The 11868-nt window shown below is 51.3% G+C and overlaps 1 protein-coding gene and 1 long non-coding RNA gene across 2 annotated transcripts; one reads left to right on the top strand and one right to left on the bottom strand.

Moving 5' to 3' along the window:
* Window positions 1-3432: 3432 nt before the first annotated feature.
* Window positions 3433-5747, bottom strand: LOC119324852 (protein LYK5-like). The gene has a single exon (XM_037598618.1). It carries the CDS (start codon window positions 5651-5653, stop codon window positions 3608-3610), a length of 2046 nt encoding a protein of 681 aa, XP_037454515.1. The 5' UTR covers window positions 5654-5747; the 3' UTR covers window positions 3433-3607.
* A 3058-nt stretch (window positions 5748-8805) lies between these two features.
* On the top strand, window positions 8806-10966 carry LOC119321297. The gene is made up of 4 exons (XR_005155130.1): window positions 8806-8900; window positions 8974-9086; window positions 9256-9338; window positions 10348-10966. It is a non-coding gene; the product is annotated as an uncharacterized LOC119321297 (long non-coding RNA).
* Window positions 10967-11868: the final 902 nt, after the last annotated feature.

Consider the following 11868-nt stretch of genomic DNA (forward strand, 5'->3'; position numbering starts at 1 on the left):
GGGAAAATGTCCGGCGGCGCGAGGGGAGGAAGACTAGGGTTTGCACCGCAAATTTCGGGGGAGGGGCTAGTTTTATAGGTAGAGGGAGCTAGGAGAGTCCAAATGAGGAGCGGTTTTCGGCCACGCGATCGTGATCGAACGTCCGAGAGCATGGAGGGGAGTTAGGTGGGTTTTGGGCTACTTTGGAAGGGGTGTTGGGCTGCACACAAAAGAGGGCTTCTACGGTTACCCGGTTAACCGTTGGAGTATCAAACGACCTCCAAATGGCACGAAACTTGACAGGCGGTCTACCGGTGCTATACCAAGGCCGCTTGGCAAACCTCGGGCCATTCCGAGAAAGTTTAACACCCGCACACGAAAGGAGACAAGAAGTGGACGCCGGTGAGGTAGGAGCGCCGGATTGCAAAACGGACAACGGGGAAAAGCTCGGATGCATGAGACGATCACGAATGCGAAATGAGATGCACATGATGACATGATATGAAATGCATATTATGACATGGCAAAGTGCAACACGCAAGAAAATGACAAGGCAACAACGGCGAATAACTGACAGACACCTGGCGTATCGGATCCGGGGCGTTACATGCATCACCCTCGGCATTGGAGGTACACAGTGACGTGTTCGTGTGCGAACAGGCAGCCAGGCTTGCTATGGCCACGCGTGGCTCTGGGCTGCATGCCTTAGGGAGTGTGGGAGATGGGCAGGACATCTCTATAACTCCCTTATCTCTCGTGTCACCGCCCACGCTTCATTCACACCACTGTCCCCCACTCTCCACACCGCCCGTTGCTCTCCTCTCCTCCGATGGCTCGCCTGCCATCTTGATGTCCCATCACCCCCATCGAGGCCAGCAACAACCGCATTCAAGAGAGGTGGATTGCCGGCCTGGCAAACTCGGGCGTTGACCTGATGGCGGCCTTCCACGCGTCGTCGCCTATCTGCACGAGGCCCCCTCGTTCGGCCAATGAGGTGCCAGCCACTCTGGCTCCGCCATCGTATTCGAACCTCATGGTCCTGGGTTGGATGGCGGCGCCGGAGGGGAGGCGGTCGCGCCGCTGATCGGAACCCCTGTGGATGGTTTCTTTTACCCCCATTCAAGGGTTTTCTTCAGGTACCGCATCAGGGCCATGGACAACGGCGCCCGCTTCTTCGACCTCCCGCGTGGCCACGAGCATCGGGGCAATGTCGGCGGTCATCGTCATTGCTGGCTCCTCCTCCTCTTCGCCCGCCATCTTCTTCTCGTCGGGGTTTTCTCCCTGGCTGACGTACGCTCGAACTCCACCCACTCCGGTAAGTTACTAAATTTCCCTTTTCTTGAATCCAAACGATTCCTTCTTGGCTGCTACTATTCATGTTCTTCATGGTCTTCATGTTGTTCATGTTCATGTTGTTCATAGGCAGGGTAGATTGGTTCCCGTTCATAGGTGGTTACATCGTAGTTCATAGGCATGGTACATTCTTTCTTGCATGATAGGTAGTTACATGTTCATGTTGTTCATAGGTAGGGTTTGTGTTCATTACGTGCATGACATTCTTGGTAGGTAGGACAAAGTTGCATGCTCATACACGTTGTAAGACCATTGTGTTTCCTCGTTTAGGTACTAGTACCAATGTAGCATGCTACCAAATGTGGAAGCTGTCACAACTTGAATGCTAGCTTTAGATCATGGCCATGATGTTCATTGATCAGTGGTTGTTACCCATGAGCAAGTGCCACGGATCATGTTTTTCTACACTGATCGGTGGCTGTTGCTCATAAGCAAGTGCCACTCATCAGTGACACTTGCTCTTCGGCAAGTGCCACTAATCAGTGTCTGATCCCAATGCCTGTTACTAACCCTTATCATCTTACCTGACAAGGTGATGAAGACGGAGTGGGACAGGGCCGGTCGAGGAGCTCAGGTCGTGGTCGGTGCCGAGGGCGCCATAGACTTCCTCCCCATGAACCGCTGGCTCAAGAGGGTGGGCCTGCCTTGCAGGGTCACCTTCATGAGCCATCCGCGTTCAAGGGGACGATCTTCGAGGACCAGCCACCAGGAGGGGTCCCAAGAGCCGCTCATTTCTACGCTCAGATCAAGGACGAGGGGGATCTCGCCATGCTTGTCATCCAACCCAAGTTCAAGGAGGTCATGAAGGGGTGGCTCGTGATCAAGCCCCCACGCGTCGTCGGGCTGTCGGCCAACAAGTGCTGCGAGTTCTCGGTTCAGGTCCAGAACTTCCAGGGGGAGATGGTGCTTGGCCAGGGCTGGTAGTACTTATGTCGCCGCCACAGAATCGTCCTCGGCGACCTCATCGTAGTGCGGACCTCCAGCCTGGGCCTGAAGGTGCAGATCTACAACCATGATAGCTCGATCATGTGCAAGATGTGTTGCACCAAGCACAGCTGCGTTGGCGAATTCTCCCGCGCTCTCTAGATTGTCACAATCATAGTATGGAACTATTATAGTAGTTTGTTGTCATGGTGATAGTTTGAACTAGTGTTGTGAACTTACTAATATTTTGGCCAGAATCAGCACCCTGGTGTGAAGCAGGGGCATGGGATGCCCCTACTAGCTTTAACTATGTCGTAGCTCAATCTTAATATGCTGTAGTTCTATTTGCTGTCATTGTTTGCCTCTTAGTCTGCTGTTTGCTTTGCCTGCTGTTGTGCTGCTAATGTGGTGGTAAGGCCACCACATGGTAAGGCCACCACATTTGAATGCGGTGGGCAGAACACAAATGTGTATGCAGCCAAACACGTGCGGTTTGCATCTGCTCAGCCCTTAAGCACATGTGTAGGCAACAAAACTGCCAACCAGAAAGTGCTCATTAATGCAATGCAGGCAACCAAGCAACATGTAGATGTTGGTTTGTTGCATGTTTTTGCTCAACCGAGCTGGGTTGAGATGGCTATGGAATGCAGCTACCGTCGGAGATTGCAACCAAACACGTCCTACGAGCATCCAACAACTGGCGAACCAACCTGTGGTTGAGATGGTTAGGTGGACAGTGGTATCCCCAACCTACCAGGGTTCAAATCCTGGTGCTCGCATTATTCCTGGATTTATTTCAGGATTTTCGGCGATGTGCTTTCAGTGGGAGGAGACGTTCCCGTCGACGACGAGGCGCCTACAATGGCTTCGTAAATCTCAAGATGATATGCCGGCTCAGTCTCTCGGAGGTGCTCATAGGGGTAGGGAGTGCGTTCATAGGGGTGAGTGTATACGTGTGTGTATGAGCGCTTGTGTCTGTACTGATGCTCAAAAAAAAGCATCCAACAACTGGTTTGTAATTATATGGAGCAAATTAACTTAAAAAGATTATATTGAACAAATTTAATCATGGAACTAAAATTAAACAATTCTTTCCAATCAATGAATTTGGGTTCTCCTGTCAACACCAACAGATGATAAATAATTGAATAGAATTAAAAAGTGCACTCGAGAAGGTACATGACTAAAACCAGGACACTTAATTTGAAATGGAGTACTATACATGACTCGAATCACATTTACTCTCGTTACACCAAAGTGATTTTGCACTCTTCAACTAAAAAGAAGTGATTGTGCCCTGCACAAAATAATCTGTCCATAACAGAAAAGACATCTTCGCTGAGTACTCCTACTATCTCCCGACGATCGAAGAGCGGGAGTTGCTGTAATCCGAGGGATCCCAATCCAGCGTGGAGTTGTACACCGCCGACAGCGTCACGAACACCTCGTCCATGGACGGCCGCCCCCTGGGCTCCCTCGCCACGCACCGCACCGCCAGCGACCCCACAGCCACGGCGAGGTCCAGCGGGTAGTCGCCGTTCAGCCGCGGGTCCATGAATGCCCGCACCTTGCCACGCGCGTCCTCGCCGTCGACAACCAGCCCCTCCGCGGACTCCCACAGCAGCGTCTCCCCTCTTTTGGCGCCGCCGTCGAACGTTGCCTCCTTTCCGGACAACAGCTCGAGGAGGATGACGCCGAAGGCGAAAACGTCGAGCTTGGGGGTGATGAGGCCGTGCTCCAGGTACTCCGGGGCCAGGTACCCCTGGGTGCCCACGACGTGGCGGGTGAGCTGCGCGTCGCCGCCATCAACGCCCGTGGGGACCGACCGCGCCAGCGCGAAGCTTGACACCTTGGCGCGGAGGTCGGCGTCGAGGAGGACGTTGCTGCTCTTGAGGTTCTTGTGCACGCACGGCGGGTTGCTGTAGTGGTGGAGGTAATTGAGACCGTCGGCGACGTCAAACGCCGCCTGCACACGCTGCTTCCACACGAGGGTTTCGCCGCCGCCGTGGAGCCAGTTGCTGAGCGCGCCGTTCTCCGCGAACTCGAAGACGAGGTAGGTGTCGCCGTGGTGGACGCAGAGACCGGAGAGGCGGACGAGGCTGGAGTGGTTCACGCGCTTCAGGATGCCCACCTCGCCGCTCACATCGCCAGCCACACGCTTCACGGCCGCCGCGTCGCCGTTGATCACCGCGCGGTACACGGACGCGTCCTTGACCCTCCGGTCCTCCGAGAACCCTGCCGTCGCCTTCTCGAGTTCCGAGTACTTGTACACGGTCAGGGACTCCACCGCCGCGCGCGCGTCGGTGGACACAAACGCCGACGATGACGAGGAGTTCGTCGTAGCCGAGGACGTATGCTTGCCCGAGGCAAGAGGGTCGTAATCGGCAGACGAGGGCACGTCGAGAACGCCCTTCCCCGGATGGCCGTCTTCCACAACGCCGGGCCGCGGTCGCCGCCGCCGCCGGACACATAAGAACATCAGGCCAAGAAGTCCCGCCAGCGCAAGAACGCCGACACCAACACCGACCCCGACAGCAACCCCCTTCCCGCTGCCCGACCCTCCAGACGGCGGCGGCTGCTGGGCCTGCGGTGGCGCCGGTGCTGGCGGTGGCGCCGGCGACACGAGCATGTCCGGCGTGGGCGCGCTCTTGAGCGGGATGAGCAGAGTGGTGAAGGGGTATATGTTCTCGCTGTCGGTTAGGTTGTTGGCGCGGAGCACCGCCTGGGCGTCGACGCGGAAGCGGGCGGCGATGTCGGCGATGGCGTCGCCCCATGTGACGAGGTAGGTGAGCAGGTGCCTGACCCCGGAGGCGGCCTGCGCCGGCGAGGGGCAAGCGCAGCGGAGCGGCACGGTGAGGTTGTTCCCGACGACGAGTTTGCGGCTATCGTGGTTGGGATTCTGCGCGATGAGCGCCTGGCAGGTGGTGAGGCCCTGGTAGGTGATGTTGGCGGTGATGAAGTAGGTCTCGTTGCTGAACTGGATGGTATAGGACGTGTTGTGCTGGTAGTAGCCGCCGGGCGCGCAGCCGCAGTTGAGCGGCGCGAGGACGAGGCGGGAGGCGGCGACCGGGGAGACGGTGGGCACGGCGTTGGCGTCCGCGAGGACGGCGGGGATGGTGTTGAGGAGGTAGGAGATGGAGATGGGCGAGTCGTAGGGCGGGGAGGAGCGGAAGACGACGTAGGAGGCGCAGGGGCGGGCCGCGGCGGTGGCGTTGCAGGTGTAGCCGAGCACGGAGCTGTCGTTGGTGCCGTAGCAGTTGAGTTGCTTGTTGGCCTCGTACTGCTGCTGCGCGCGCGCGACGCGGCACCGAGGCGCGGCGACGGAGAGGAGGACGAGGAGCGCGAGCGCCGCCCTGCTGGTGGCGGCGAGCCCGCGCGGGCGCGTCGGAGCGGCCATTGCTTCGGTTGCGCTTCCTGCAAAAGGGGATGAGTGGGGAAAGGAAGCACGCCAGGGAGGGAGGGGACTCAAGACGGTGGTGTGCCGCGTTCGGTCGGTCGGGTAATGAGTGGTGCTATGGTTGGACAGAGTCAAAGGTCGTTGCTTCTAGTTTTTCCATGGGTGGCGGCGGGCATGGGGCGGGATGTGCAGCTGGAGCCAGAACGCAGGTCAACTGGTATAGGGAGTCGATTATCAAACCTTTCGCTCTCCTTTGAGCCTTTCATTTGACCATTTCTCTTGCTCAGTTAACAACATAACGAATACTTTACGGAAGCTCAGGTATTGTGGCGCCAACTGACAATATCACTCACTTGTAGTGATCTAAATGTTTTTATTTTCTTTATAGAATGTATAGCTTTTGTGGTAGAATTCACACCATTTCTACTGGCAGTGAAGACACGCACCGCCGAGCAATCAGATTCAACCATCAAAGGCTTCTGATTTGCCTGGTTAGCCAAATTAATCCCTTTTGGAAAGCAAGATTATCCCGAGCACAGAACCACAGACCAGCTGCGGCACCTAAATGTCTGAACTTCTGAAGATGCGAAAATTCTACCATCCAGCCAGGTGCAAGAAACGTTGGACATGGCGTATGATGACCAGCTTCATTGGCCAATCGCCGCGTTCAATATTCAAATCAACTCTCGGTAGTGGACGACGACCCGGACCTGCAAACGCGGAGGGAGGAACGGCCATGGACCCGTGACACTGACGGGCGGACGGAATAAACGCCGGTGCGGTTGCGAGCGACGGGAGTGGTGGGACACCTGTCCCTGAGCTCCGTGCCTTCGCGGAAACCGACCGGGATGCCCCGTCACCGCCGCCACATGCGGCCAGCCTCTCTTCTTTCAAACCCGGGCAACTGGCCTCACCAGCAAGATCTACGAGTGCTACTACTCAGCTACTGTTGCGTAGTACTACGGCGTGTTTGGTTCAAAGTTGTGAAGGATAGGCATGCAATTCTCAACCAACCTGGTTGAGCAAAAACAGCCCTGCGCCATCTATAAGTTGTTTCGTTGTCTGCATTTAGGATCCCTGCATTATGTAATACGTAAGTGCACTTTATTTGATTGCCTGCATTGGCCCAAGCGGCACATGGATACGGTATTTGGTTGCACGCATGAGGTATGATTAAGAGCTAGCACTTGCAATTAGCACACAGGGTTAAGAGCTAGCAGATGAAGGGGGGAAAATGCAGTGTGTGCCGGACCATGGGGACTGTGGTGAATAGCAGACGTGGCGTCGTGTCCGACATGACGAGCATGGAGTCGTGGACGAGCGACCCCGTCGGCGGCACGGCGAGCGACACCATCGGCGAACTAGTTGCGGTGCTCGCGCAAACACAGTCGACAGAGGATGAGAATGCAGTGCTCGCGCTATGGTATCGTCAGTGCAATGGACGAGAGAGGGGACCGAGATGATCGACGCCGAAAACGACACCAGTATAGTAGGGCGAGAGAGAGGAGGCCAAGATGATTGACCCCGTCAGCGGCGCGACGGACTGCAGTGTGTACAGAGGCAGAGAACACAAGAAAGCAGTGTGCGCCCCATTGCAGCGTCAGTGCAGTAGGAGGACGACAGAGGGTAGGTCGAGATGAGCAACGCCGGAAACGACTCTAGTGTAGTAGGACGTGGGCAAGGAGATCAAGGGGAAGGGCTTCGGCGTCGAGAGAGACGAATAGGATGGCTCTGAGCAGAGGACAGAGGAGCTTGACATGGCGGCTAAGTGCAGTAGACTGCTGTTCAAAGAGAGATGAAGCTACGACTGTCGAAACCAAATACTTACAACACGAATGTTGTAAGGAAATGCGAGATTAGGCTGCTGGTCAAAGGAAATTTCAAATGATCAATCATGCGCGATGAATCTGACAAAATTCGTCAAGAATAGCTCTAAACGGGAACACGAAATTAAGAACTTACAGCTGACAAAACTACGAACTGATCGCCTGAATGAAACCATAGCATCGAGGTGCATCTTTTTCGTGTAGAGCTTACCTCGAATTGAAGCACCGTTGTATAGCTCGGTGGGACAAGGAGGAGAGGAGATTAGATGGAAGCTTACTCGAGGTTGAAGAAGACCTCAGGTAATCACCTAGCATCCCTTCCGTCTTCACTCGTGCAAGGGCCAGCTCGTTTGCGCTCGCCCAGAGATCTGAGCGTTTCCAGCGAGTTAGGCCCAGAGATGCTTTAAGTTTCGTGCTATGCAGACCCAATAGTGTATACAGGCACGTCCCTAATATGTCACTCATTGATTGTGCTACTGCTAGTTCAACTCAGTCTAGCTCCTCCAATATACCTGCCATGCCACGACCAGTAATCACCATCATCACTACTATTAAAAGAGCAAACTAAAGTTTTTCTACGGCCACCAAAATAAGGACATGTACAGTGGTGCAATCTTAGGAATGCCACGTAAAATAATAATAAGGTGGAGGAGAGATAACTCGTAAGAAAAGACTTGTCACAAGAGATGATCTCTTAACACAATATGTTTCACTATATTTTTGGGAATGACTAGTTATTGAAGATAAGACTTAGAGGTGCAGAGCTGCGTCCCGCATAGACCCGCCAAAGTGCTTAATTAGTATAACTTTGCCTAACAGTAGCACAGCCTGATTAGAACTAGCTTTTCCTAATTTGTATACGGAGCGGGCCGGGTTCGGAGGCCGCCTTACATCCCTAATAAGACTAAGAGATGACCAATTGTAAACATTTTTTTTCATCTTTAAATTACATGCAAGGTTTAAGATATGACTATCTTATCAACAATTGTACATATGCCCTAAGTGTACACGAAACAACCAGCAGCCTTCAATCTAATCCGTCCAATAAAATCAAATAGTTGACATTTCTCTGATGATCTGCCGTCTAATCAGACGGCCCAGATATAATGTTCGGCCGGCCGCAAATAACGGAACAATATCAAAACCCTCCTGTGGATGCGCCCACAGCCGACGTTGTTCCGCTGCGAGGCGCCGGAGGCGCAACGCACCTACGCATTGCGGGACCCGGCGAGGTGGCTGCCCGTCAGCGTGATCAGGATGTCGAGGCGGCTCGACGCGCGAGCCCGCGCGCCACCTCCTCAACTCCTCTGCTCAGACGGGATACCAGTTGACCACAGACACAGACTGCGGCGACCATCTTCCACTACCCAACATCGCCTCGGCCAGCTGTAGAAACGTAGCACCGCCGCCAGTTCGTCTTGGTTCGTCTCTCTTCCTTGCAATTTGGTTTCAGTCATATGCTTCTTGTGAGGATACATCTTGCTTGCTACGCAGCAGAATTGAATCAGACATTATTGATGGACACCCCCGCCGTTGTCGAGGAGTGGACTGCTTAGTCTGACGGTTGGAGTGCAACCAGGTGTGCCGTCCCCTTCTACTTAAGCGAGGTAGGTTTGCTTCGGGGTTACCTTTTGCCATTTGGAAAACGTGTGGTTCTGAAGAGATCTCGATTCTGAACCTGTGTCTCTGCTCTTCTCCCCTGCCGTGAAACTCTGAACCTGCTGCCTTCTTCTCTGAATTCTACTCCCTGTCACCTGAATTATGTATCCTGTGCAGATAGAAGTACCAATCGGTGGGTGTGTATGTTGGTTCTTAACATCACTGGATCAAATGGCTCCGCTGCGCACTGCTGCCTCAAGGTACTACGATTTTGGCTTCAAAGAATAATAATGACTCTGCAGCACATGTATATGCATCTCTGCCTGCCATAAGTAAGCAAGCAAATAAATTTGGGTAAGCAGCAGGAGATATATTCAGTCAATGAATTATGTACCTACTTGAACGAACAAAATTCCAGCCACTGAATGCTCTCATACAACAGCGAGATTACTACTCGAAGAAGATTTAATGTGCAATATGCATCGACAGAATTTAAGTCCATGAAGACCATCAGTACTGAAATGCAGAGGATTTAGGCATTGCATTCTGAACTTCTGATTCCTCTTTCTGATTAGCTGACAAATTGTGCCAAGCACACCAAATGCACATTAACAGGATCAATACTAAAATGCTAAAAACAGCGGCAATGGTTAATTGGCGAGCAAATTTAGGGAACAACCTCAAATCGCTGCACTTTTCAGTCCCAGAAAAGGATCTCATATGGTCATATGGATGCATTAACCGAGAGATCAGATATCGATCTTAGCAGGTCAGTGGGGCTGATATTGGCTTCTCCTTCTCTTCTCCACCCACATCACGAAGAGCATATGCTCAGTTTTGATATTTTGTTTTATATATTTTTTTCATATGGAAAGAATATCATATTCCAGCAATCCAGCATGTACTTGGTACTACAGTGAGTTGATGTGAAATCCTCCAATATTTTTTTATCTAGCAGTCAAAACAACATAAGTCTGCTTAAATAAATTCCTCTGTTTTTGCTGTTGCGGAGAGAGAGAAAAAGAAGAAGAAGATGTGGTGCCAATGGAGAACTTGGACCAACTGATAATATACCATAGTTGTGATAGTTAATGTTTGCGGGACTTCTTTTAGGATATTTCTTCTATACATATGCTCAGCCTGATGTTCATTCGAAGTGTGCCTTTCTCTATCAATTAGTATGGTTCTAAGCTGATTGCATGATTATGATTTAACACCTATTATCTTATAAGAAGAAAATTAATGAACTAACAGACTGCTTTGCTCCAGTTCGCTGGAAGCAGGTGAGGCAATCATAGAGGTGCATGCTCCAGTATACCTCCCAGTCAGTGCTTCAAATCATCAGACCTTGATGCCATCCCTTGTCATAGAGGAGATCAATGCTTAATCATCAGACCTTGATGCCATCCCTCATAGATCTTGATGCCTTATTGTAGTTATTTGTGAGTGAGTTCTCCTGCATCGCTAATGTTAATTGTTGCTTTGTCAGGGTCAGGAAGAGCTATTTTGTGCACATGAGTTGCTATTGGCAGTTGACAGATTGTCTATGCAGAGAGCTAAGAGAAAAAAAATGAGTGGTTCCATTTTATGTGACGGGAATGTTCACAAGGCATCTTAAATTTTGGAGAGAAATAAACCCATAAAGAATTCAGAATTGTGCTTGTTCACAGATTTCGACAGTACAAATGGACCCATAAAGAATGATCACAGATTTCTTTCAGTGAGTAGTAGTAGATTTGTTCTGCAAAACAATTATGTTACAGGTTAACTTGTCTATATATTGCTCCAGATTTGTGTGTTTTCAAGTGAATTCAGTACAGATCATGGTAGCTACAGGAGGTGAATGTCCATGAAGGCATGAACAGCATTGCTGCTAGATACAGGCATCAAGTAATCGTATCAAGATCGCTTTGGTGTTGTGGTATGATAAGCATCAAACGTTTGTATGCCCCATATAACTACAATGTGCAATGTAGGTTCATCTTTGTGCAGTTATACTGCCTCCTAATAAAACCTTCCCTTTGTTGATCCTGGAGCATGAAAGCATATTCTGTACTAGTATGATCCTGGACCACTATTAGCAAAGTTTGGGATGGTACTACTCTGAAAATTAATTTCAGAAGATGCTTCTCCCAGAGTATGCTTCAGTCCTGGAATGCTTTATTTAATTTGTTCAAAGACATCACTCTAAATGATGTCCCTGATGCTCTGGTTTGGAACTATGAGAATAAAGGTACTTATTCTGTCAGGTCTTTCTATAAGATAGTTAATTTTAGAGGTATTATTCTTGGCAATAGTCCAGTCATCTGGAAAGTTAAAATTCCCCAAGAGTGCAAATTTTTATTTGGCTTTTGTGCAACAATAAGCTGCTCACCAGAGATAATCTTAGTAAAAGACAGCATTTGAGGTTGTCTTGCCTATTCTGCTCTGAGCTAGGAACTAGCAGACATTTATTTTTTGAGTGTGTGGTTGCGAAGGAAATTTGGAGTAGTGTTAATGAGCTGTCTGGAAATGTTAACATTATTGATATTGTGTCCATGTTGGACTGGTGGAGGAACAGCCCTAACACTGCTCCTAAATTCCTGCAAGCTGCGGCCCTTTGGGCTCTTTGGAAGCAGCGCAACCGCGCTATGTGGTCTGGTATGCAGGTGGTGTGGGGGAGAACAGCAGCTATGTTGTCTTCGTGGGAAGTCCTATGCTCCGGGCATGCCAAGGATGGAGTGAGGAAGTTGGTGACAAGACTGAAGCAAATGGCGCAAGATCCTCCTCTGCTCCCCTGGCTAGGACCTC

This window comes from Triticum dicoccoides, chromosome 6B (genome assembly GCF_002162155.2).
Source record: "Triticum dicoccoides isolate Atlit2015 ecotype Zavitan chromosome 6B, WEW_v2.0, whole genome shotgun sequence".
NCBI lineage: Eukaryota > Viridiplantae > Streptophyta > Magnoliopsida > Poales > Poaceae > Triticum > Triticum dicoccoides.

Excerpts from the sequence above, each read along its gene's own strand:
- LOC119324852 (XM_037598618.1), bottom strand. The coding sequence starts at position 5,653 with ATGGCCGCTCCGACGCGCCCGCGCGGGCTCGCCGCCACCAGCAGGGCG.